The 27,529-nt window shown below is 38.6% G+C and overlaps 4 protein-coding genes across 5 annotated transcripts; all 4 read right to left on the minus strand.

The window, feature by feature from the left end:
• Positions 1-831: 831 nt before the first annotated feature.
• On the minus strand, positions 832-2,683 carry LOC137937771 (purine permease 1-like). Its single transcript, XM_068782939.1, has 2 exons — positions 2,000-2,683; positions 832-1,341 (listed from the first exon to the last, which is right to left on the minus strand). The coding sequence occupies exons 1-2, from the start codon at positions 2,681-2,683 to the stop codon at positions 1,006-1,008; spliced, it is 1,020 nt and encodes a 339-aa protein (XP_068639040.1). The 3' UTR covers positions 832-1,005.
• A 6,017-nt stretch (positions 2,684-8,700) lies between these two features.
• LOC137936300 (purine permease 3-like) lies at positions 8,701-10,032 on the minus strand. The gene is made up of 2 exons (XM_068780886.1): positions 9,250-10,032; positions 8,701-9,181 (listed from the first exon to the last, which is right to left on the minus strand). The coding sequence occupies exons 1-2, from the start codon at positions 10,030-10,032 to the stop codon at positions 8,846-8,848; spliced, it is 1,119 nt and encodes a 372-aa protein (XP_068636987.1). The 3' UTR covers positions 8,701-8,845.
• A 2,610-nt stretch (positions 10,033-12,642) lies between these two features.
• On the minus strand, positions 12,643-15,016 carry LOC137937026 (purine permease 1-like). 2 transcript variants are annotated; one of them, XM_068782043.1, is made up of 3 exons: positions 14,258-15,016; positions 13,222-13,275; positions 12,643-13,101 (listed from the first exon to the last, which is right to left on the minus strand). In XM_068782043.1, exons 1-3 carry the CDS (start codon positions 15,014-15,016, stop codon positions 12,937-12,939), a joined length of 978 nt encoding a protein of 325 aa, XP_068638144.1. In that variant the 3' UTR covers positions 12,643-12,936. The 2 variants fall into 2 exon arrangements, with proteins under 2 accessions (XP_068638144.1, XP_068638143.1); XM_068782042.1 differs by having other exon boundaries at positions 12,643-13,275.
• Positions 15,017-26,009: 10,993 nt separating this feature from the next.
• Positions 26,010-26,483, minus strand: LOC137936301 (classical arabinogalactan protein 10-like). Its single transcript, XM_068780887.1, has one exon. The coding sequence runs from the start codon at positions 26,481-26,483 to the stop codon at positions 26,010-26,012; it is 474 nt and encodes a 157-aa protein (XP_068636988.1).
• Positions 26,484-27,529: the final 1,046 nt, after the last annotated feature.

The raw sequence follows: 27,529 nt of genomic DNA on the forward strand, positions 1-27,529 counted from the left end.
CATTGGTAAAGGTTTCTCCATCAACGAATTTTATTTCGCCGGTGGTTTTTTTTTTTTATTACAAATCCCAATTCTCTTTTAGCGGTTGAAGTAGATGAGTCAAGTTCAGTTAAGGTGGACGAGCCACCTTTGTTTGAAGTGGTTAAGCCGGTGGTGCAGAATACCATGGTTGAGAAGAAGGGTACCCTTGAGTAGTAGACAATTTGTTACTATTTTAACATTATTTTTAATTAATATCAACCAAAATTGATATGAAGTATTTCTTTAATTTATTTGCATACCAAAAACATAGTTAAGCAATTGCTTATTGATAGTTGATAAGGAGGATAATGAGATTGGGTTTGAGATTAGGGAGACAATATTAGGGTTTTCTAAGTTATCATATTACTAAATTAAAATTATAAAATTAAATTTAAATATTTTGGATAATCAAGTAATCAATTATGAAATAATCATTATCTATATCTTCTACATTTAATAAGAATTACCTATTTTTTTATTTTATATCTATTTATCAATCAAGTAAGAGGGTTATCTAATTCAAAAAACCATTTGGTGCAAAACATGCGAAATACTATTTCAGTCATCCGATTATGATCAACGGCTATCTTAACCGTCCGATCACCAATTGAGATAGCTGTTTCGCATATTTTGTACAAAATAGTTTTTCGTATTGGATAAACCGTATACCACCCATTATATAAAGTGTAATGGGTAATAAGGTAAAATACTTAAGTGAGGTTAAAAAACAAACCACGTGGACTAGTATATCTGCAAAATCCGACTGACCCATTTCAATTTCTATGTTTCCATCAATGGCGCCCTCGAATTTCAAGCCTAAAAGGGAAAAAGTAATTATTCCAAAATATTCATCAGGATCGAACATAAAAATTACAAGATGGAAGGCAAAGTCGACATTTTCAATGTCGTGTTGATCTTCTTCTTCCTTCATTATAGGGCTGCCAATCACGCAAGCGCTGCATGCAAGGGGTAGCTCCTCCGAGTCTATGCAAGCTCAGTTTCTTTCACGAGTTTCGCGTTCTGTTTCTCTTTTGCCATTTTCTTTTTCTCTCCATACAAGTACGAACCGAAACCCCAGAGAGATAAAGCGAGAGAAACACCCTTTTCAGCACCGAATTTCTCCCGGAAGAAGAAGACAGCCAGTACCTCCGTAACAGGGATGAAAGCTGCAATTAGTACTCCGGCGTGTAAAGACGAGGAACAAGAGATAACACCCACCATTCCAAGGAAGAAAAATTGCCACATTATAGCCGCTGATACGACAGCAACATAGTACTTCACCTCACCCAGCTCGTATTCACTTGCTTCTCTTGGAATTGCCTGCAACCAAACGACAAACAGTTGATGGAGAGAGAAGATGAATGGCGGATTCGTAGCCTAGTGGGAGGCAAGCGATAGAACGTGAGATCTGTTTTTATCTAAATTATTTGGCGTGATGCTCAACTGGGAATACTTCTTTTTTCCCCATAGCCACGGAACTTTTCGGCGCTTCTTTGTATCTTTCCCCACAAACCACTGATGAAAGAAACACCGTAAGAGAAGAGGAGGAGATATTTGACTAACTTCGTATAGAGATTGTAGCAAACATTAAAAATATCTGCTCAATTTGTTCATTGTCAGTATCTTATTGAGCCATCATCTATGTCTTGGACCCGACTCCACTCTATCGGGTCTATTTTCCACGAAAATGATTGGTTATTTGTTGTTTAAAATAAAAGAGCATCCAAAGTGTTAGATGAATACACAAAGAGGTAACCAATTATTAAGTTTTTGTCATACGAAACGGCTATCTCGGCTGTTATAGATGTTGATGGGATGACTGCGGTAGCGTTTGATAGCATTTCATATGTTTCTCACCAAATTCGGACTTTTCGTATACATCAGCGATATAAAATTCTTTGATCAACTAATATATAAAGAGGTAACCAACTATGTTTGACATGTAATGATAATTTATATTGACAAGATGAGGATCTACCTGGAAATCATGATTGATTAGCATGCCCATGGTGCAAAATGCAGTGGCAAAGAAGGACATCACCATTTGCATCTCAACAACTAAGGTGTAAGTAATCTCCTGCGTTGCCTTCATATAAGTGAGCTCAATTAATGGCAGAACCATTCCATACAGAGCAGCTGCTCCAATGGTCATGACAAATCCCAGCATATAGTGCAAGTGCGACTCGTTCGCCGGCCGGTCCCCGCTGGTATGGAGCCCCAGAACAACGGCTCCCAGTGTTAACAGAAAAACAGAATTGATTGAATAGGAAGAGAACTTGTGCTTGACGATGAGAAAAGCAAAAATCGCATTAAACATCAACTGGGTCGAGATGAGGAGAGAGGAAGTTGAGACGGGCAGATAGTCAGAACCGTAAGCGTACATATAATCGTCACACCCAGTGAGGATGCCCAGAAAAGCTGAAGCTATGAAGAGACGAGGAGTGATGAAGAAGAGCTTCGTATTATGCGCCGTGGTCCTTCGACGGTAGAAATAAGAGATAAAGAGGGGGATAATCATGATGGGCCAGCCCCCTGTTTCGAGCCAGCTCGAGAACCACAACCGCTTGCCGCCTAGGATGAAGTAGAGACGGAGGAGGAGAGGAGCGGCGGTGTTGCCGAGGGCTAAAAGAGCGGAATTCATCAGGAGGAGAGCCAGCTTCATCGCCTTTGTGGGCTCACTTCCTCTCACTGCCACTGCACTGCCTGCCTCCATCTCCATGTCGAAGAGTTTTCTCTAGCTGTGGAGTGGGATACTGAGAAGCAATTTAAGAAGCGGTGGCACTGGAATGCTTTAAATTTAATGGGAAAACTCGACCAAGAACATTAGCTACTGGCGAAGAATAGTAGGTTCGGATTGGGAAAAGTAAGATTAAATGGAATAAGAGTAGAATCACTTTTCATGCACCAGCCTGTGACAGTGGTCGCCCATGTTAAGAGGCTGGACCCGGCAGATATTATTAGTGCGCTTGGAAATTTATCGTGGCTAATAAAGAAGAGACCCTAAAGAATTAATCTAATGTAACTGATTAATCACTCTCAACTTTATTTGATTATTATAATCTTCAAGGACTTATTGGTGATAATTTCTTCTAAGTGCTTGTCACCAATAGATATGATACTTCTTTGATTCTTGTGCGTTCTTCTATTTCTTTTATTTAATGCTCCTAATGCCTACAAATTAGAATTCAACACCTCTAGGGGCATCATAGCCGGCATAATAGTTTACCAATTTCATGTCATTTTCTTGCCTTTAGCTCCTTGTCAATTGGGAAAATTACAAACTTTAGCAAAAATGAAAACCAATCCCAGTTTGATAAGTTAGTGTCAAGTGTAAGTCAGTTTCCATAACTGACCCATTCACAGGGTGGTTTCCCTGAGTGGATGGTGGTCGTCGGTTGTAACTGGTAGCAAGTACAACCTCTCCTCCTTTGATGGAAAATAGTAGTTAAGTTAATGGATTTGGTCTAGCAGAGGATGCCTGGACATTGCCATCGACGAGCCTCTGTGATAGACGAGACATCTTCGATCGTCGAAAATTGATGGCCATGATGGGAGGTACGTTTCTAATTCAATTTGTATGAATTTAATTTGTTAAATTGGGTCGAACGCCTTATCCCAAAATGACTAGCCACTTACGATACTTTTTTCCCATCTAATAAATACAAAATCTTTATACTCACTAATGTATGTGGGGCTATCCTTTTAACACTCCCCCTCACGTGTAGGCACGTGGATAATTTGGGTAGAGGTCTCCCACGTGGTGGCACATGGATAATTTTGGGTGGATGCCCACATATGAGAACCTTGCTCTGATACCATGTTAAATTTGGGTCGAAGGCCCTATCCCAAAATGACTAGCCACTTAGGAAGCCTTTTTCCCAACTTATAAACTCAAAATCTTTGTATCCACTAATCCATGTGAGACTATTTCTTATCAATCCCCCTCACGTGTAGGCCCGCTCTCTTTTGTGGCTCTACAAGTGGATAATTTAGGTGGAGGCCCACATACTGAGTGGCTTGCTCTGATACCATGTTAAATTTGGGTCGAAGGCCCTAATCATTTATGTTTAAAAGTTCATGATTATGAAGTCTTACATCAACAATAGGAAACAATCTTTCATTTCCTCTTTTTTTCCTTTTCTTCATTTTTTTTTGTTCTAATTCAGTTTATTATCTCTCCTTTTAACATATAGTGTAAGTGAAAATGGTGACTTACTTCTTAATCCAAAAGGTCCCAGTGGCTTGTTAGATTGGCTAATAATCTAGAATCAGCGTGGTTTCATCTCTAGGCAAATTGAGTGATCTCGCCTCTAGATTCTTTCTCACACTCACGACAAACTTGAGCAAATCAAAACAGATTGCAGACGCAAACCGATAAGAGTCAAGATACTCTCATTTAGATTCATGCTACTCCGATAGAAACTTCTCAATTTGTGGCAGAGATTTGTCTGGAGTTATTTGAATGACGGTTAAAAACTGGAAGGTTTTTGTCTCCAATCTTCTCATGTATTCTTTTTCATTCTGTAATCCAATTTCGACTGAGCATTTAAGGTTTTTATCTTTCGTGATATCTTCTTGCAATTATGTTTTGATCCAACGACTATTATTTCTAAGCAATATCCACACTCCTTGGTTTTAGCCATAGACTTACAACTTGTAGCACCGAGTCTTGGTTTGAAATTTGATTGGGTGAACTCAAATTTGGAATTGAGTGAGTTGCATCGGGGTCAACCTCCGCCCTTCTCAGGGGCGAGTTCCTCTAAGTCTGCCCTACTCTAAATATATTGTGTAGCTCAAAAAGCCCTTAAAAGAAAATTTTCGGTAGCATATCTGTTCTAATGGGAAAAAATAAAATTGCTAGCCTTGAGTGGTTGGAGCATAGAGGCCCCCAGTTGGAGAAGAGTGGATCGTCAATTGTCTGAGCACCAAATGGGGAGAGGGCTGGGGAAGAAAATCGCTTAGTAGTGGAGAGAGGAAGAAAATTGGGGAAGAAAGAAGAGAGGAAATTTTATTCCCAAAACCCTAAAAAACGTTTTTGACAAATTATTTTTCATGGGCAAAGGTGTCTTCAATTGTTGGCAAAGTTAAGTTTCTCCTAGAAAGATTTTAAAAAATCCTTTCTAGGAAGATTAATTCTGTGGGGGAAAAATCATTCCATGGAAAAATGTTTTCCCCAATAATTATTTTTCTTCAGGATGTATTGATGTATACTAACAAGAAATTAACCAAATTTTTAACTATTTGCGTGGAGTCCTCTTAAGTGTCCTTTGTTTCACTCTTGCCATTTGAATTTTGCTAACCCTACTATATTTACCACAAAGAAGATACTTAGGAAGAAAAGGTTTCTTAAGATAGCTAGTCATTTTGGGATAGGCTTTGAACCCAACTTCACATGGTATCATATGTGGGCTCTCACCCAAATCATCCACATGTAAGAACCCAGAGGACCTACACGTGAGGGGGAGTTTTAAGAAATAGTTTCACATGGATTAATGTATACAAAGATCTTGAGTTTCTTAGTTATAAAATAGGTTTTCTAAGATAAAATAGGCTTCTCTCTAATTCAGTTTATTATCTCTCCTTTTAACATATAGTGTAAGTGAAGACGGTGACTTACTTCTTAATCCAAAAGGTCCCAGTGGCTTGTTAGATCGGCTAATAATCTAGAACCAGTGTGGTCTCATCTCTAGGCAAATTGAGTGATCTCGCCTCCAGATTCTTTCTCACACTCACGACAAACTTGAGCAAATCAAAACAGATTGCAGACGCAAACCGATAAGAGTCAAGATACTCTCATTTAGATTCATGCTACTCCGATAGAAACTTCTCAATTTGTGGCAGAGATTTGTCTAGAGTTATTTCAATGACGGCTAAAAACTGGAAGGTTTTTGTCTCCAATCTTCTCATGTATTCTTTTTCATTATGTAATCCAATTTCGACCGAGCATTTTGTTACTTACCATTGCGCCAAAAGACCGGTCTTTTAGCGAAGGCGCAACATGCATATTAAAGACAAGTCATTCCAACACTCCCCTGCACGGGGAACACCCGTGTACAAATGCAAATGCACAATCCCACCTATACGGGGACGGCCAAAGACAAAGTCCCACCTATGCGGGGACGAAACAAAGACAAAGTCCCACCTATGCGGGGACGAAACAAACGGGGGGAGCGGGACTCGAACTCGAGACCACCTGCTCTGATACCATGTTACTAACCATTGCGCCAAAAGACCGGTCTTTTAGCGAAGGCGCAACATGCATATTAAAGACAAGTCATTCCAACACATTTAAGGTTTTTATCTTTCGTGATATCTTCTTGAAATTATGTTTTGATCCAACGACTATTATTTCTAAGTAATATCCACACTCCTTTGGTTTTAGCCATAGACTTATAACTTGTAGCACCGAGTCTTGGTTTGAAATTTGATTGGGTGAACACAAATTTGGAATTGAGTGAGTTGCATCAGGGTCAACCTCCGCCCTTCTCAGGGGCGAGTTCCTCTAAGTCTGCCCTACTCTAAATATATTGTGTAGCTCAAAAAACCCTTAAAAGAAAATTTTCGGTAGCATATCTGTTCTAATGGGAAAAAATAAAATTGCTAGCCTTGAGTGGCTGGAGCATAGAGGCCCCCAGTTGGAGAAGAGTGGATCGTCAATTGTCTGAGCACCAAGTGGGGAGAGGGCTGGGGAAGAAAATCGCTTAGTAGTGGAGAGGAAGAAAATTGGGGAAGAAAGAAGAGAGAAAATTTTATTCCCAAAACCCTAAAAAACTTTTTTGACAAATTATTTTTCATGGGCAAAGGTGTCTTCAATTGTCGGCAAAGTTAAGTTTCTCCTAGAAAGATTTTAAAAATCCTTTCTAGGAAGATTAATTATGTGGGGGAAAAATCATTCCATGGAAAAATGTTTTCCCCAATAATTATTTTTCTTCAGGATGTATTGATGTATACTAACAAGAAATTAACCAAATTTTTAACTATTTGCGTGGAGTCCTCTTAAGTGTCCTTTGTTTCACTCTTGCCATTTGAATTTTGCTAACCCTACTATATTTACCACAAAGAAGATATTTAGGAAGAAAAGGTTTCTTAAGATAGCTAATCATTTTGGGATAGGCTTTGAACCCAACTTCACATGGTATCATATGTGGGCTCTCACCCAAATTATCCACATGTAAGAACCCAGAGGACCTACACGTGAGGGAGAGTGTTAAGAAATAGTTTCACATGGATTAATGTATACAAAGATCTTGAGTTTCTTAGTTATAAAATAGGTTTTCTAAGATAAAATAGGCTTCTCTCTAATTCAGTTTATTATCTCTCCTTTTAACATATAGTGTAAGTGAAGACGGTGACTTACTTCTTAATCCAAAAGGTCCCAGTGGCTTGTTAGATTGGCTAATAATCTAGAACCAGCGTGGTCTCATCTCTAGGCAAATTGAGTGATCTCGCCTCCAGATTCTTTCTCACACTCACGACAAACTTGAGCAAATCAAAACAGATTGCAGACGCAAACCGATAAGAGTCAAGATACTCTCATATAGATTCATGCTACTCCGATAGAAACTTCTCAATTTGTGGCAGAGATTTGTCTAGAGTTATTTCAATGACGGCTAAAAACTGGAAGGTTTTTGTCTCCAATCTTCTCATGTATTCTTTTTCATTATGTAATCCAATTTCAACCGAGCATTTAAGGTTTTTATCTTTCGTGATATCTTCTTGCAATTATGTTTTGATCCAACGACTATTATTTCTAAGTAATATCCACACTCCTTGGTTTTAGCCATAGACTTACAACTTGTAGCACCGAGTCTTGGTTTGAAATTTGATTGGGTGAACTCAAATTTGGAATTGAGTGAGTTGCATCGGGGTCAACCTCCGCCCTTCTCAGGGGCGAGTTCCTCTAAGTCTGCCCTACTCTAAATATGTTGTGTAGCTCAAAAAGCCCTTAAAAGAAAATTTTCGGTAGCATATCTGTTCTAATGGGAAAAAATAAAATTGCTAGCCTTGAGTGGCTGGAGCATAGAGGCCCCCAGTTGGAGAAGAGTGGATCGTCAATTGTCTGAGCACCAAGTGGGGAGAGGGCTGGGGAAGAAAATCGCTTAGTAGTGGAGAGAGGAAGAAAAATGGGGAAGAAAGAAGGGAGGAAATTTTATTCCCAAAACCCTAAAAAACTTTTTTGACATATTATTTTTCATGGGCAAAGGTTTCTTCAATTATCGGCTAAGTTAAGTTTCTTCTAGAAAGGATTTTAAAAATCCTTTCTAGGAAGATTAATTTTGTGGGGAAAACTCATTCCGTGGAAAAATGTTTTCCCCAAAAATTATTTTTCTTTAAGATGTATTGATGTATACTAACAAGAAATTATAGAAAAAATAACTGACCAAATTTTTATCTACTTGGGTGGAGTCCTCTTAAGTGTCCTTTGTTTCACTCTTGCCATTCAAATTTTGCTAACCCTGCTATATTTACCACAAAGAAGATATTTAGGAAGAAGAGGTTTCCTAAGATAGCTAATTATTTTGGGATAGGTTTTCAACTCAACTTCACATTGTATCAGAGTAGGTACTAATATCTACGCCTCCACCCAAATTATCCACATGCAAGAACCCAGAGGGTCTACACTTGAGGGGGTGTTAAAAAATAGTCTCACATGGATTAATATGTACAAATCATCTTGAGTTTATTAGTTGGAAAATAGGTTTCCTAAGATAACTAGTCATTTTGGGATAGCTTTGGACCCAACTTTACATAAAGTTATTCCGTTCCAATTGGCATTCTAACTATTTTACATTGGGAAAAGCATATCACAGAACGAGACAAGCAATCACGGGTCACTCGCATCTGATACAAGAGCTGGAGGAGTTTGTAGCTTCTTTTTCATCTGATATTCTCCATAGAAGTAAGAAGTAAAACCCCAAAGGCACAAAGCTAGGGCCATGCCTTTCTCAGCTGTAAACTTCTCTCCAAATACTATGACAGCAGCCACCTCTGTAAGAGGAAGGAAGACTGAAGAGAGGATGCCACTGAAGAGAGATGAAACACAAAATATAACCCCTAATGATCCCAGAGACAGCATCTGGAAAACGATTGCATTTGATATGAGGACAAGATAGTACTTCGTCTCTCCCAGTTCATACTCCCTTGCTTCCCTTGTAATCGCCTGCAAACAACAAAATCAAATGTGAAAAGTTTGTTTAAGTAATCGGAAGCTATGAGATTGCTGTATACCTTGAAGTCATTGTTTATGAGCATCCCTATGGAGCAGAATACTGTCGCAGAAATGTTAAGGGCGAGTTGAAACTGTAGCACTCTCGTGTAGGTGATAGCTTTGCTCGCCTTAAGATAAGCAAGCTCTACACAAGGCAACGTGAAACCGAAGAGTGCTGCACCAGCCAGAGTGACGAAGAAACCCAACAAGTACTGAGCATAGGAGACACCCGGTGGGCGGTCGTTATTTTCGTGCACGCATAGAATGATCGATCCAAGGATCATCAGCACGATGGAGTTCACAGAATAGTGCGTAAACTTCTGCTTGACGATAATTAACGCGAAAATCGCCGTGAAAGCGAGTTGTGTTGCAAAGAGGAGGGAGGAAGTGGAGACTGGTATGTAGGATAAGCCAAGTGAATACATGTAGTTGTCCAACCCAATCAAAACACCTATCAAGACACCGGTAATAAGCAGCTTTGGCTCTGCCAGAAACTTGGATGGTCTTTCATGGAACCTATATCGGATGTACAAGATGAGGACAGGGATGAGTACGAGGGGAAATCCGGCCGTTTGCAGCCAGCTCGGAACCCATTTTCTCTTCCCTCCATGGACATAATAGAGCCTGATAAGCAGAGGTCCTCCAATGCTGCCTATGGCCATGCATGTAACACTTAACAAAATCAACCACCACTTGACTCTTACATTGTTAGCCGGAGGGTCAGGGAAATGGCTATTTGGTGTCTGTTCCGATCCTTCCTCCACGGCCTTCATGTTGCTGGTAGCTGTTGCAGCTGAACCCATAGATAACCAGCCTAGGGGATGTGAGTACATATATATAGAGATAACCAGCCGGACTGGTAGTTGAATTTACGCAGACCAAAATGCCCTAGGCTGCCAGAGTAGAAGTTCCCTATTGATTCAGACTGAAAGACCCCTGTCGCCATTTTCATGGATTGACAACTATAACCAAGGCTTGGGATCAGGTTGATCAGATCAGCCTATGTCCAACCCGATGAATAAATAAATCTTATAAGCTCTCATTTTCAGTTCTAGCTAACATTCTCCCTACAAAGATAAATAGATGATAAGCAATTTGTTCGAAGAAAATGTCCACACCCTTCGCAGAGTTAGCATGCTAAATCTTGTGGCTCATATGTACTTGTTTTGTATAAAGGCTTATCTCAACTTGACTGGTTGTTGTATGGAAGTGACAGCTGAGATCCCATGGCTATGCAAGACTCCGGAGCTTATCACCTAGGGTGACAAACAAGCTCATCCTCATGTTTGGAAATTGTCCCACATATGGCTAAGAAATTTTACAAATTTTCAATTATGATTGACACATCTTGTGCTCATTGTCAAAATTGCGGAATGTTTTTTTCAATTAAAAATCTGAGATTGCATCCGGTAACATTACATTTGTAACTATATCTAGATGTTACAGGTCTCCAAATTTTATAAGTGACTAGCCAACATTGCAGTAGTAAAAATATGATTTGTTGATTATTTTTTTATAACTTTTGGCGCTTATTTTCATGTATTTTTATAAAAAACCAAAAACAACTTATCAATTCATGACAACTAGTTTTTAGGACATTGGGAAATATCCTATATACATCAAACACGTTACAAACCTTAAGATATCCCTATATTGATTTGTAAGTGCTAGTGCCATTAAGAGCTAAAGAATAGATAAGTATATTTGCATATCAAGAGGTTTAAATGTGCTTCAAGAGTTTTTTTTTACTCTTAAGATTAGTATTTATGCACATTTATTTTAATATAAGTTTTTAATACTTTGTTTTGATTGGTGAAAGGTTGATCACGAATTGTCCTATCATAATATGATTTTCACATCAACTGTTTAATTTGAAAAACTTCCCATATAGCCAGCTTGAACATAGTAATTAGAATACATTTATTTTAATAATCTTGCATAATATAAGATATTGAATCTCTGGTAGATTCACCTTTGAATTGGGCGTAATCATTTTTACGTACTTGCATAATATAAGATATTGAATTGCTGGTACTCAGACTAAGTCAACTCGGTCCGAGTCAACTTGACTCAACCCACTTGCTCCTTGCATCTACTATACGGGCCTGGGTCCCGAGTTCTTTACTTATTCCTTCCATGACTCAGCTAGATTGGTTTGATACCTTACTCGTATTGATTTGGTTGCTTGCCTCAGTCTGACTCAATCCCTTTGCTCCGACTTGATTATTATCTTGAACTTTTAGTACCTTATTACTCAGTTCTTTATTCAATGATAGACTCGTTGCAAATTATTCCATGTATCCTTATTAAGAACTTTCATAATTTGGGCATTGGCCCATATCCGAGCCTACACGACCAAGGAAGGCCCACATGTACATGAGAGGTGGTATGATGGTAAATAAGAAGTCATATCATAAAGATAACACTAATGTAATTAGTTTGAGTTCTTGTATCTTCTCCACTCTTCTAGGGTGAAGGGCATAAGTATAATATTATACTTTTTATCATTTATAAATAAAACTTTAGGAAGAGGCTTTGGACCCAAGTCCATAACTTCATTCTTCCTCTTGTTTTCTCCCTAACATGCTTTCTTTCATTTTCTCCATGATAATCAACCGGTCGGCTCCCCGCACAGTTGCTTCCAAAGAATATTTTTTAGCTACAAGGTATGCTTAATACACATTATTAGTAATATAAATATTTATTTTCATCAAAAGTATCTCAATGGGGATCTTTAGACTACTAGGATTAGGAGGTATTGTGTGCCATATGTAATCAATATTAAAAAAATGATGAAACAGTTATAAAAAGAAAAAAGAAAATTTGGGAAGGACCTAATGTACCTCATTTACTTTTAATGATACTATAGACAAATTATAAGGAATACGGTTTGTGTGCAAAAGATCTTATCCTACTTGGTATTCAAATCGTTCATAACCCTGACATCTATCTCATGAGCCCTTAACTGCAAAGTAAAGATGTCATTACACGTCACGATTAGCTCAAGCTGTGGCTATTTTCAAAAAAACGTCCATTACGGCATTGAAGTCTTTGCTTCTTAGATTTGATGGACTAACGAAGAGGACTTTGCACAAATCAAATTTCTTCATTGCATATGTTAGGAATACCGACATCTCTCCCACTGAAAGGGCTATCCTTTTCCTCGCCATTCATCACCAGTTTCAGTAAGGATGTTCTTTCTTCTTTCTCACGAGTTTCTCTGAGGAAGAGAACCAAGACAGAGGAACAACGAGCTGGGATTTCCTCGGATGAATTGTTAAGAATGTCACAAGGGTTAGTTTTTTTTTTTCAGTTTACTACTTGAGATCTGATTTCGAAGCTCTGTCGATTATAAATTTTATTCTTTCCATCCCGTCCGAACAAAAACAAACACGTCAACCCGTTATCTTCAATTACTTTAACGAGAGAGGATAGAGATCCAAAACTCTTCACCACACAAGCAGGGGAACACGACGGTAAAATTAAAAATTTGTCACTACTACTGAATGGATTTGCATTAACGACATATACAGAAGAAAGAGAGAAATTACTTAACATGGTCTCTTGAACCTATGGCTCCAATTAATAGTTCCACTTGAACTCCAAAGTAATTGGCAGTCCATTTCACAGCATTTTGTTTCCACATAATGAGCTCCATTATCCTGTCATTCATCGTCTTTTTCTCTCTTGTGGGGTTCCTTCATGATTTAAAAACCGTCATCCTCCACCTCTTCTGGTTCAATTGAAGGCACTTGCCTCCCTGCTCTCTTGTACTCTCCCACGAAGTAAGAGGTGAAACCCCACAAGCATAAAGCTAAGGAGATCCCCTTCTCCCCTGTGAACTTCTCATCAAAGGCTATGACCGCTGCTACCTGTGTCAATGGGAGTAACACAGAGGATAGTATTCCAGCAAAAAGGGATGAGCTGCAGTAAACAATTCCCAGAGTTCCAATGAATAAGAATTGCCAAACTATCGCACTTGAGACGATTACCACATAGTACTTCACCTCCCCCATTTCGAAGTCCTTCGCCTCTCTAGGGATGATCTGCAAGTCACAACGACGTTTAATGAAAACCAGGAAAAAGAAGAAAAAGGGAATAAAAAACAAAGCCTGATGTAGATATAATATGAGGAAAATCTGGTTTCATCGATCATTTAATTGACAGGATGAGTAGTTGTTAAGCTTAAACGTCATGGTATTATTATACAATTTCAAGTACGAAAACATTAACGGAAAGCTGTTAAATATTGATTTTGTGCTGAAGCGGCGAGCTCCGAAATTATTGAATCGTTTAAAGATTGGTAGTTGTTAAGCTTAAACAAGAGCCAGCACAAGTGATGTGAACTATGATTTTCACTTTAAACAAATTAGATCTCCTCATATTTCTTTTTTCATATGATAAGAATGTTTTTATGTTAATGTCCTCGCTTAATCCTTTTAAGGATTAGCTTTGATGTATTCCCTGTTGACCGTATGGAGTATTAGCTAGGAGTAGTGAGGTAAGAACAAGGCAAGCTCCGCAAAGTTATCTATTAGGAAATAAATAAATAAAAATATCTCAGAAAATTTTGGAGCAAGGAGATAAAATATCCAACAACTCTGGTGAATTGCATGAAGATAGAATAAATAATTGAAGAGGAGAGAGAAAGAAACGACTGCTTGGAGTTAGAGATGAACACAGATGGGGGTCATGGAGATCTGCAATTTCATTGAGTAACTTTCCATGAGAGAACTGTCCCTGATTGAGCTAGCAATGGTAGTAGAAGTATAGAACAAAACAAGAACGAATTCTTTGTTCCGGTGGGAAGAAGAGCGAGAAAGGAAATAAGGAAGAGACAAGAAAAGCTCCATGGAGAAACCCAAACGAAGACAATCTGGCGCATGTGTTTGAGAAGGGTCCTCGAAGATAAGCCAAGGGAACTAATCGATTTGCGAATGGGACTCGAAAAAGAAACAGAGAGTCAGGAAATGAAGTAAAGATGGGCGAGAAAGAGGTTGGCATCATCACTCAGGAAGAGATACGTACCTGGAAATCATTGTTTATGGCCATTCCGATCAAGCAGAAAATGGTTCCAGACAAGGTAAACACCACTTGAAATTGCATGACCACTGTATAGGTGACAGCTTGACCGGCCTTACTGTAACAGAATTCAATGCAGGGAAGGATGAAACCGAGGAGAACGGCGCCTGCTAAGGTGAAGAAGAAACCCATGAAGTATTTCCCATGGCTGACCCCTGGCGGTCGGTCGTTGTTAGTGTGAAGAGCTAGCACCACTGCCCCGAGTGTCATCAGTATAACAGAGTTGATAGAATAGAAGGTGAATTTCTGCCGGACAATGATAAAGGCGAAGATGGCGGTAAAGGCGAGCTGAGTGGCGAACAGCAGAGAAGAGGTGGAGACCGGGAGAGAGGCGAGTCCGGCGGAGTATAGATAGTTGTCCACGCCAACAAGCATTCCCATGAAAGCGCTAGCGAAGAAAAGCTTGGGCCCGATGAAGAACTTCGTCTTCCTCCGTCCAAAACGCCTAGTGTAGAGATAAAACAAGGGGACAAACATGAATGGGAAGCCGATCGTCTGAAGGCAGCTGGATAGCCATTTTCGGCTGCCTCCGTGAATGAAGTAGAGCCTCTGCAACAGTGGGCCTCCGATGGTTCCGACGGCCATAAAGGCTGCATAAAACAGTAACAGACCCCATCGGATCTGTTTCTTTTTGGGGGGCACCATCGTATGACCTCTCTCGTCTGCTGCACCTCCAGAAGCCTCCACATCCATAGACGACGACATGATCCCGAGCTCTCCTCCTCCTGGATTTCTTCCTCCTCACAAGAGCTCTTATACAGATCCGTGGCATGCACTGGGTGTTCCACTACATTCCCAAAGTCGCAATGGTAATAGTAACTAGTAAGATAGAATAATGTAAAATTCCGGCCAGAATCTGTACCAGGATGATCAAACAGAGTAGGCAGCTCATTACCAGTCAGAGTATAGTTTACCAGTCCTCGTAAAAGTAGTCTAGTGAAGAGGGATCTACAGCAAATAAATGGTTGACTACAGCACAAGAATCACTATAAATTGGTCACCTGGGCCTAGCCTTTTTGAAGCATTATTGTACTTGATGTTCCACAAAAATTGAAAATTGAGATGCCACGTGTGGTTCTTAGCTCTCTCGGTTGAAATTGTGGGAAATTGGGTGGTGTAAAATCTTTGACAAAACTGTGAGGAAAGAAGTGCACATTGAGTGGACATAAGGGTCAATAATCATGCTGACAAGGTTAGTCTAGGGTAAGTAAGATCCCATAAGGCAAATGGGATAAAAATTTGGGTGGTTCTTCTTGAAGCAATGTCATGTTAGGTGCCTCTGATGAAACGATAAAAGTTTGTACTATATTTCATAGGGTACTTTCTGCACGTCTCCAGTAACATGTCGCCTCCAAGCAGGTAAATGTGACTCCAACTTACAAGAACCACCCAATCAATCTATTTACTATCCCCTCTATTACATTTCAAGATTCAAAACAACTCAAAATTGAATAAGACAAGGAGTGGAAAGGGAGTAGAAATTCTGATATTTTCAAGCCAATGGATTGGATCTGATGTTTCTTTCCCTGGCTTTTGGAACAAAATAGAAATGAAATTTTGGTATTCATACACATGTTTGGAAGCTTTAATTTGAAAGCAATGTTACAACAACTAGGATAGTCCCATGGTGCAAAATCTATTTGAGTGTGAATTAGGAAAATCCTAAAAGTGTAATAAGACAACATTGCCTCTTCAATTCCGAGTGGTCCTCTTGTATGTACCATGGTGAGAGAGTGTACAAATCTAACTGAAAAAGGACGTGGAGGTCCTTGACGAAGCTTGAAGTCATGGGCAAAGGGGCTAATCCGCCAAAAAGTGGAGGACGAGAGAAGGAAGTTTTTTGGAGGCTAGGGATGGCTCAAAATGATCGAATAGGGTTTTTAAATTGATTTCTAAGCCTTTGTAAGCTAGGGTTTCTCCATGACTGATCGATCATACCATATAAAAATGTCTGTTTTTTTACTTGTACAATGATTCTTATGGGTTATACTTTTAAATCTGCTCATTTTAAATTATTTAGACATAGAAGGGTTGCACATGTCTAGTTCCCCTCTGAGCTTAGATAATCGATCAAATCCTAATGGTTTTATCAAATTATCCACTAATTGATTTTCTATAGGAATAATTTCCACTTTGGTTACCTTGATTTGAACCAGCTCTTCTATGAAGTGATGTAGAATTTCAAAGTGTTTCGATCGAGATTGGTGAATTGGATTCTTACTTACACCAATAACACTCATGTTATCACAATAGGTGGGCATTTCAATTTTCTCCAAGCCATAGTCCTCTAATTGTTGTTTGCATAACAACTTTTAACCTCTATATACTTAATTTCGGTGTTAGATAAAGCAATAGAATGTTGTTTCATGGAAAAGTAAGAAACAAACATATTTTTAAGTAATTGGCAGCTACTGCTAGTACTCTTTTTATAAATTTTGCATCCGACAAAGTCAACATCAAAATACCAGATTAAGTCGATGGTAGAGGTGTTCAAGTACCAAAGTCCCAAGTTAGGTATTCCAAGAAACTATCAGAAAATTCTCTTCACCACAACTAAGTGTGATTCTCTAAGATCTTATTGAAGTCTAGCACTTAGGCAAACTGAGACATGATGCTCGGTTTACTAGTTGATAAATAAAGTAAGGACCCTATCATACTAAAATTTCTGCTCTATGGGTCAACTTGAGTTGTCCAAGTTCAACTACAGGGAGGAACTCATGGGAGTTCTTATTGATTTTAGGTTTTCTAAGTTAAATATTTTAGTAATCCTTTTGTATACTTGGATGAAGGTTCAATGTTCTATTTCCATCACTTAAAATCCAAGGAAGAATGTAAGTTCACCCATCAAACTCCTTTCAAACTCTTTTAACATTCATTTTTCATCACTTTAACGAATTATTCACATAGTGAGGTGTTGGTAGAGCCAAAGATGATATTATCCACATAAATTTAGACGATAATGAAATTTTGATCATAACTCTTCGTAAATAAGGTCTTATCCACAGTATCTCTTGTATATCCATTTTCTCTAAAAATTCACTATGTCTTTGATACCAAGATCTAGGAACTTGCTTGAAACTATATAAGTTTTTATATAATTTATTGATTTTCAGGACTCCATGGATTTGGTTCATAGAGAAAAGGAGAGACACCCATTATGAGAAAACAGGAGGAAGAGTGGTTATGGACTTATTGTCCTAACCTTCCCCTGAAGTTCAATTTATAGATTTATGAAACTACAATATTATAATAATGCCCTTGGAACTTAACCTAATTATATCAATGTAATCTCTATGAGACGACTCTTTATTAACCATCTTATACTCATTATGTGGGTCTATGGGCCTTCTCCTTGATCTATGGGCCTTGAGCCCATCTTCAACATCTCTTGGATGTGTAGGCCTTCCTTGGTCTTATGGGTTTTAGCTCATCTTATATCACACTTAGAGGTGTGGGCCTTCCTTGGTTGTGTGTGTTTGGGCCCATCTTCCAATACTCCCCCTCAAATTGGGAGTGCAAAAACATCATGAACGTCCATCTTGCTGCAAATGGTGTATAAGATCTTTTCGTATAAAAAGACAGTCCTCCATATCTTCCAAATGGTGTATAAGATCTTCTCGTATAAAAAGAAATAAGTATAGAACTCGGGGCCCGAACACGCATACCGAGGTAAAAACAAATGGGTCGAGTCAGGTTGACTCAGACCCGAGTTGACCTGGACCGGGTTGAGCCGAGTTAACTCGGCAGAACATAAGCGGAGCTCGGGTCGGCAGTGTTGATGGGTTAACTCAGCTTTGTCCGGGTTGGGTCAGAACAGGCGCGGCTGGATTTAATCCACCACTTCCTAACTTCGGAAAACATATAATTTGGCAAGTGCGTCTTCTTCCCCGACGCCGAATGACTCGGCGGAAACAGTACCTCGACATAACGGCAAGGCAGCACCTGATAAGTTGGAAATTTAATTCTGAAAAATCATCGTCTTCCCCACTTCCGAACGGAATTATCGTTGACTCGCTGGAATTCGGGAGGCGAACTAGGGAGTTATTCTCGGCAAAATTAAGGAAACTTTTCGAAAATAATTCAATCTAGCATGGAGCTTCCAGAAAAATAAAATGTCCGAAGATGAAGGTGGCTAATGGCTTCAGGGAAAGATGGAAAGATGACTCAGCGGTGTCCGAAAAAACTGTTGTCGATGCTGTTAATAGATTCGCCAGCGAAGGAGACCAAGGAGACAGCAGAGACGGAGTTGTCTGCTCGAAGCCTCTGCTGCAATGCCGCCAATTCTTTCTATTCTCAGCAACTCAAATAATCCACGTGGATAATCACTTGACAAGTCCGAGCCTGGAAGAAATCGGCAAGCAATCGGCAACACAGAGGAAGGCCACGAGATTTTCTTAAAAAAAAAAGGTAACAGCACCGTGTTTTCTGTGAGGATAGACAGAAGGCACCTCTGGTTGCCAATGAAGACCTTTTAGAAATAGAACAGTCCAGCTCAGATACTTTCAAATTCGAAAAGGCTCCGAACTCATTATTCTGGATCCTGTCTGAACCTTATGTTTCTTCGCTATGCGCCCCTCCGCCTCCACTTCTTCCTTATCTTCCCCGGAAGATTTACCATTCTCGGTCTCGAGTTCTTCGGCGGTTTCATTTGATCCAGGAAACAAAGGACGAAGAGCAAAGCACTGCCCAGAAGGTTCCCCCGTCGCTAAGTCAGTTTGTACGGTGAAATCGATTTTTCGGTGTCGTCTTCTCCGGCAACAGCAATGTTCCAGTCCTCTGCTTGATGAAGAATCCAAATGGTGCACAAGCCAGAACAAAAGCAATACAAACTGCTCTAACGTATCTATTTCAGCCAATGTGGATGCAAGACCACAAAAAACTCCCATCTTTCAACTGTATCTGAGAAGATCATATAGCAATGCACGTTTAAAGGCATTACTATCGTAACCCATAGAAGACGAGCCAGAAGCAGCTGCACTGTAATGCATCCAACCGAAGGTATCTCTCACGTATTCCATTGACTTGAAGCTCTGCATTAGCTTAGTCACTTGAGGGTTGGAGACATCAATTTCTGGATGTTTTGATAGATTAAAGTCCTTTTATGCGTATAGTACTCTTGGAAGACTGCCTTGGGGATACTCCGCAGGGAAATGATCACCGTAGACCCGGAAGATCCCTACTGTTGTATCTCATTTCTCGAATGTTTTGAAAACTGCGAGACAAAAGGCTGATCTATTTTCTGATCTGAACGTATACGATCCAAGCCCAAAAGAGAGAATCGGTAATGGTAGAATAATTCCGGGGCAAAAGGATAAATCTACCAACAAAATAAAAAAATGAATTTCTAGTAACTAAGAAAAATGAATCAATTTATAGATTTATGAAATTACAATATTATACTAAAAGTTTTTGGGCTACAATATATTATGTGTGTGCCCTATTATACTACAATATTATACCGACTCTCTTCCTCCTCTCTTCGAAAAAGTTTTTGGGCTCTAATTTAGAGATGAAGACCCTATTTACCATACTCATGAACTATTCTTCTAATTCTAATTTTAGTTATTGGGTCACCAGATATTTGTTCCAAGGGGTGATTAGCCATGACCCTAAAGTTCTTTGTTCCTTAGCCTCATGGTCATTCGTGCCATGTGGTTTCTCATCAAGATTTTGATCTTGAGGTTGGGAATCTCTTACTGAATCAAGAGGGATTCCCTCTTCAACATCAAAATTTGGGGTTGGTGTTGCATTTGAAGGATCTGATTCATCAAATTCAACATGTTTCAACTCTTAAACTCTCATAGATGTTTTGTTATATACTCTATATGATTTGTTGTAATATGAATTAGACATGAATTACTACCGCATTATTTCAGGAGTATCTGTTTAGGCATATGTTCTATTTAAGCATATTATAAAAAGTTACTCATTCTCTTGTTTATATCATATTTTTATTTTGCGGCACTAACACTGAAATTTGTTTTTCAGGGCACTTGAACTCGTCTATACTAACACCCAAGGATGAGTTGAAGTTGAATCAATTCATTTCAGATGAATTGAAATCTTCACTTTATTTCAAGTTCATTATGGACTGACTAAGTCCCCCAAGTGTTGAAAATGTTTCATCTTTTTTGCCAAAAAATATACCCATGTGAACCTCAAGTAATCAACCCAAACCACTAAGGTGTGGTGTTTTCCGTTTAGGCTTAAGGTAAGGGTAGGTGCAACAAAGTCCATGTGGACTAGCTAAAGTGGTCTTGAGGTTGAGACTACATTTGTATATTTAAATGATTCTTTGTATTGCTTTCCAAGTTTGCAAACATTACCATGTTTCTCCCATGAGAGTTCGGGTTTGGTAGTCATCTCACAAAGTTCTTCTCTCTAGTTTGTTCAATGAATTTATTCCTATATGTCCTAATCGTTGCCATAACCAAGAATCACCAATGTTTGCACCCAAAACAAATAGCACTAGTAGAGGGTAAGTCAATGATATTTACAAAATGGAGATTTTTATTGTTTGGACCATCTAACAAGATTTCATCTTGTTCATTTTTTACCATGCATTTATCTTTTTCAAATGAAACAATATTACTTTTACAATAAAATTGACTAATACTCAATAAATCGTACATCAACCCTTCTATATAAGGTACATTAGATATAAAAGAGTTAGAGGTATCTACTCTAAATTGACTAAATGCTAATAAATCATGCAACAACACTCCTGTGTGCTCTTGTGAGATGATAAGACTTTGAGCTTTTTCTGTAACTCTATACATTTCTTTTCAAAGTCCAATCTATCACAAGAAATCTTGTCTATCACACCTTACTGCCTTGAAGCTTTTATCTTGTGGTTTTCATTCACTTCATTCAAAGCAACCCACTCACTTTTGAACAAGGCTAGGTCATGGTTTTGGACATCACTTTTTTTTTGTATTTATTTAGCTAAAAATTGATTTATCAAGCGAAAGATTGTTCAATCTATCCCAAGAGATTGTTCAATTTCAACGAAAAAGGTATGATCAAACAATTGTTCATAATAGCTATATTTGTTTAGTTCCTTAAGGCTGTGTTTGGAACACAGAACTTAGAGAAAGAGAAAGAGATAGAGCAAAGAAAAGAAAAGAAAAAAAGGTTTTTTTTCTCTTGTTTGGATACCCATGAAAAAAATGAGAGAGAAAATGGAAGAGAAATATAATTTATCTCTCTAGTTTGGAAACAAGTGGAAAAAAAATGAAAAATCTTATTGATTTTGATTTCTTAAATTAAGAAAATTTGAATATTTAATTAAATAATTAAATAATCCTTATTTACCGTATAAATAAGATTGTAATAATTGTAAAAATTCATTTTGTTTCAATAAAATTTCTCTCTTTAGGCTCTCTTTAGGCTACTATGGCTAAACCACGTAAAATTAACCATCCACTTTGCAAAGGGGGAGATCTTGAGTCACCAACTTGAACCCAACCCATTCGAACCAAGCGGCCAAATAATTCGTAGATGATATCTTGAGTCACGCGAGTTTCGGCAACAAAACGGGTCCAGTCCAGCGACGGTAGATCTCATTATCTTTTAATCTAATCAAACTCGTCATGTCTAATCGTCTTTTTTCGAAAGACCGCAAGTTTCTCTCCGACATGACCAACTTTCTCCACTCTCAAACACAATTCGGCTCGGTGCCAGCTCGATTCGATTCATTATATTTTGAGCTTGAGCTGAGCTCGAGCTCAGAAATGGGCTCGTTTAGATTAACGAGCCGAGCTCGAGCAAAGCCAGGTTCAGCTCGCGAGCCGAATCATTAATTTAACGAGCGTTTCGGGGATCAGGGGATTTGAAAAATTTTCGGGAAACCTCTCTTCCATTTCGTCTTGCCGCCTACGAAACCCATACTTCTCTCTGGCATTTCCATCCCGTTTTAGCATGATTTCTAGTGGAAATCACTATCCGTCGGTAGGTATTCTGGGAAATGGGGGATTTAGTCTTCTAATCCCTCATTCTCCCTCTCCCTCTTCGATTCCTCAATTTCTTCCTCTGCGATTTCTTTCTCTTCTTCCTCTTCGATTTCTTCATCCAAAGTTCTTCCTCGCCGACAAGACGAAAGTGATGGTCCAACGGAAGGAGGTAAGATTTTTATTTAATCTTCTGTTTTTTTTTTTTGTCGCTGACCTAACCCTACAAAATCTCTAATTCTTGCTTCATTTCAGCAGTGCTCCTTCATTCTTGGAAAGTCTTTTTGGATATCCGAACGGCGAACACTCTGTTTCTATAAGTGAAATGTTCTGTATTAGAATGCAGTTATGCCTAATCAAAGATAACGGTCTGTCTTTTTTTTTTTTTTTTTTTTTGCAGATATTTGTAGCTGACAGTTTTCTTGAACTTACAGAGTACACTCGGGAAGAAATCCTTGGAAGAAACTACCGGTATGAGTTTTATTTAATGATTTTGAGTGTTGATAACATATTTTGTTGGTTGTTTGATATATTGTCATGGTTTAGGGATTTTTTTGGTTCCAGTCCAGTCTTGTGTCTTAGATTTGTAAAAGGTTTATATTTGTTCTATAGTACATAATTAAACAGGAATATAAGAAAATTGTTTGCTGCATAAGAAATGGATGTTGGACTGTTATGTTTTTGTAAGATGTTCAAACCAACTTATAATTTCGAACAAATGCAATTTCATTAGTTATTCCACATAAAATAATTTAAAAAATTTTCTGTTCAATGTCAGGTCTTGGTGTGTGATAAGATATTCATTGTAAGTCTCAGTACATCAAAACTTTCCTTGATGTTGTTAACATGTACAGAATTAAAAACATAAGGATTAGAGAGGAGATAAGAGATGGACAGGTGAAAGGAAATGAGAGAAGGAAAAATGCTTTGAGTTTAAGAGGTCACGTGTATTTCTGTTATGATTTATTTATCCGTTATGCTTATAATGTACTTTGTTGGCTTACACGGTTTCATACACTTTTCATGTAATGTATTTGGTGGCTGGTCATGTCTCTTGATTTATCTATCTTCTCTTCATTCACCGTTTGTTATTGAGGAAACATAAATTTCCTATTTGTGTAAAGTTGGCTTTCACATGAAAAACATAATTTGAAGGTATTATTTTCTTATCATCAAATTGTTGGATAAAACTATTTCAGTCCAAGTGTTTCTGAAAGTCATTATAATATTTTAAAAACCATTTTTTTTCCTTTCACTTCACTTGCATGTATCTAGGGAAATAAACAATAGTTGGGTTAGAGTTCTGGAATTCAAATGAACAGTAAACAAGGAGAAACAACAGATAAACTATCCACAGGCACAGAAAGTCATACTGAATCTAGATTATTATCCTAGGTATTGCTTTTTACTTGTATCTGTCTGAAGAACAAAGGTCATCATTATATTATTGTGAATTGAAATATGCTATTATTACTTTATACTGATTCTTTGTACATCATTACTCGGCCTTAGTACACAACAGTTCCTTTTGATATTTTTCTAGTTTAATATGTAAGCAGGCGGGCATTCATGATTGCCGATAATCTCTGAGCATTGAAAAGTTTCATACTGTGGTTGAAGATGCAGGAAAAGTTGTTGGTTTGTGGGTCAGATGGAAACTCTTTGTGTTTAACTTTGAGCTCTTGCATTTTTTTAAGGAAGAGATATAATGATCTAAATTACCATTAATTCAGAGGACCAGTCTATACTGTGAGGATGGTGGATGGTACAGGGATTCTTCTCAGGCATTAGATTTCATAATGTTTATAGCATTTATAATTAGTATGTTTGAAGTGCTAATTAGCATTTCCACCTTTTCATGTTAAACCGAGATTGGCTAGTGAAAGATCCAAATATTAGAAACTCAAATGGAATATTTTATGTTCTCTATCGGTGAGACATGATTTTGCTTTATTGTTCCCGATATTATGCTGAAGTGTACATGACTGAATTGACAAACCATTTTAGTCCGCTTACCCACCATTGTTGTTGATGGTTCTTGAAGGCCACTAGTGTTGTTGATGGTTCTTGAAGGAACAAATAGCTTTCGTTCACCAGCTTTTTTTTTTTTGTTCTGTTTCTGTTCACTGTCATTATATTATGCTTAGGCTATTAAGTTAAAGTTTGTAGCGGAGTTGTTCTACTGTAATGTGTTGATTGTTATGGGATTCAAATTGGTTACTGTAATAATCATGTAAAAGATCAGTGATGGTGGTAGAGTAATAGACTCATATCGTTCTTCCTTGGCACTAAATACAGTTCAAGCTTTGATTTTTGGCAGTAATTGGGTTCGGGTTCTTCATGGTGTAAAGAAAAAACAAAAGGTGAATTTCTTTGATTAATTATTTATTATGATATTTTTTAGTTTTATTTATTAAAATTTTGTTTTATGATTACAGCCTGAGAAGAAGAGTGTAGAGATAATGCTACCAGCTACATGATTTTTCATGTTTATCTCATCATAGTAATTTTAATATTTTTAACGTCATTAAGTAACTAGTAGTGGAAGAGTATTTTTTTATCTGATAATAACTAATTTTATTTTTTTGTTTTTGTCATAGGTAGAGATTTTGCTCATGCAGGGACATATATTATTTTCTAGCATGAAGAGAAATAATTATAGTTTGTAAATTTATAATGGATTTATAGTTTTTATTTGGGTGATTGTAAATTGATAATGATATTTCATTTAATTTTGTTGTGTTTGATTATTGTATGAAGTTTATTTATAATTTTATACAGTATATAAAGTGTTTAGACTATTTTATGGAGTGTTTATGGAGTATTTATGTAGGTATTATGTATATTGATTATACCCAATTTTAAATAGAGGTCATGCCGAATTTTATACAGATATTATATACATAGATTATGCTGAATTTTAAGAAGAGGTTATGCCCCAACTTATATATGTATTATATATATATAAATTATACCTAATTTTATGTAGAGGTCATACCCAATTATATGTAAAATATATACAGAATTTTATATATAATTTATTTGATATTAATTTTAAAAAAAAAAATTAAATATATGTTTAGGCCCCGGTTTACGCTCTGCTCAAAATATTTACATCAAACTCCGCAGCAATAGACCGGTTCTGGCTAGGCGCACCTCGATGCCACCAACAGACTCCTAACGGGGAGACAGCGGAGCGAGTCGTGCATCAATAATGGAGTATGCAAGACAAACGCACCGTGGCCAGCTGCCTCCCATATTTTCCACCTTTTCTGACAAAGACAAGCCCACGAAACGTGGCAACCTTCTGTGACCTCGTGGAGTCCCAGTCAAGATCCAAGATAGTGGAACTAAGAAATTGTTCTCGATGGTCTCCAGTTTCTCCCCTCTATCGTCACCTGACAAATTACATAACACCTAATTCCAATGTAGATCATCTCCAGCTTGCTTCCCCTTGAGAACTAAATCTTTTGCTATTTGCGCTCTTCTTCGGATCGATTTGCAGAGAATCGAAATAATATATTGAAAGAAAAACAGGTAAATCGAAGAATATAATTTATTCATCTACACAAGAATCATCATCCTCACAAATGAAATGTCACAAGAATATGAACATCCAGAACAGAGAAAAAGAAAAAGAGACAAAAGGAAAGAAAAAAAAAAAAACAGATCGGGTGAATTAGAGGACATAAAAAGCTAAATTGAATGAAGATCCTACGAGCAAGCGCAAGTACTCCATCAGCTCAGGTCTAAAACAACATGGCAACAGCGAAGATGCCAGATCCAGCAACTACGACTCTACTCAAGGAGTAAGCAACAGCGCCGTTGGAGCCACCATCGGCCGGTGATCCGGATGGACCGGGAGGAGTAGCGCCAGGAGGAGTGGCGCCTGGAGGAGGAGCGCCTTGGGAGGACGGAGTGGGAGCCGAAGGAGACGGAGAGGAAGCTGGAGTGGTGGTGGTCGGGGCAGGGGAGGATGCCGGTGGAACGATGGTCGGAGCCGGAGCAGGAGTCCGGGAAGGAGTGGGAGCTGGTGAGAGTGGAGCCGGAGCGGGAGCAGGAGTTCGGGAAGGAGTGGGAGCCGGCACGGGCGTAGGAGGCGTGGATGGAGCGGGTGTAGGGGTGGGGGGAGCGGTCGGGGAGGCGGCGGGTGCCTGAGCAAGAGCTTGCCCGGAAACGAGCGCGAGTACCAAGAGAAGGGTGACGAATACTGAGGCAGCCATCGCTTTTTCCTTGTAAAGCAGAGAGATCTGTGGTTAGGGTTTGATGGGAGGAAGCAGCAGTACAGCGGGTTTTTATAGAGACGGACAAAGAAGAAAGTCTCTCTAAGACAACAAATATGAGAAAGGAAGGAAACAAGAAAAAGAAAAAAACTAGAAATTCCAAAGAGGTGGCCAACTAAACGAAACGCGGTGAAGGGCTTCTTCGAGGAAACTCTCTCCAGACTTCTCTTCCCTTGTCCTTTACGCAGCGTTTGGTGCGATTTCGATTCTCTCGATCGCTTTCTCTGCTTACTATCGCCGCGGGAGAGCCAATTTTTATATCCGACTTTGTCCACTCTGACGACCGTTTCTTCGCGGATTTATTCCCGGATTCGCATTTTGCCCTTGTCTTGGGCCCACTTCTCGCCGGGACCCAGACACAGTCGGGGCGGGCCCACAGAAGAGGTCAAAGGCAGACTAAACAGTCTAGACATAGGCAGCATGTGGGGCCCAGCGGATTATGTAAGTTTTGTTTTTTTCTAGAAATACAGATTAGTGGGTCCAGGAAGTACACGTGGTAACATTTGTTTGTTATAAAAAGCCCTTGAAATGACACGACCATTTTATTACACATTTTAAGCTTTTCCATTTTCTAGAACAAATGGGAGATTCCAAAGCCTAATCATGGCTTTCAGAAATGAAGACCTCTTCTCCCAAATTTCTATTAAGAAGCCGTCACCTGACTCGGAAGCTGACTCAGTACTTAACTGAGTCCCGCTACTTAACAAAAACTTCAGTATTTGAAAGAAAAAAGAAAAAAATGAAGAAGGATTGAATATGATATGGTCAACATTGCAAGTTTAGAAACCGAGTCGGAGTGAAAACAGGACACATTCAACCAAACAAGAGTAGAAAGGAAATTCTGGATCCAGTTGAATGAGTCCATCGAGTCAGAAATGAGGTTCAATATATTCAGTTTAACCCAACTTGGACTTTCTTCATTGTTGGGTTTGCCGAGTACCCAACAAATTATTAACTGCTGATGATCTTCCACTGGTAATGCTTTC

Source organism: Aristolochia californica, unplaced genomic scaffold, assembly GCF_029961685.1.
Source record: "Aristolochia californica isolate CCGP_79_NKW_82.1479 unplaced genomic scaffold, dmAriCali1.0.hap1 SCAF_7, whole genome shotgun sequence".
Taxonomy (NCBI): Eukaryota; Viridiplantae; Streptophyta; class Magnoliopsida; order Piperales; family Aristolochiaceae; genus Aristolochia; species Aristolochia californica.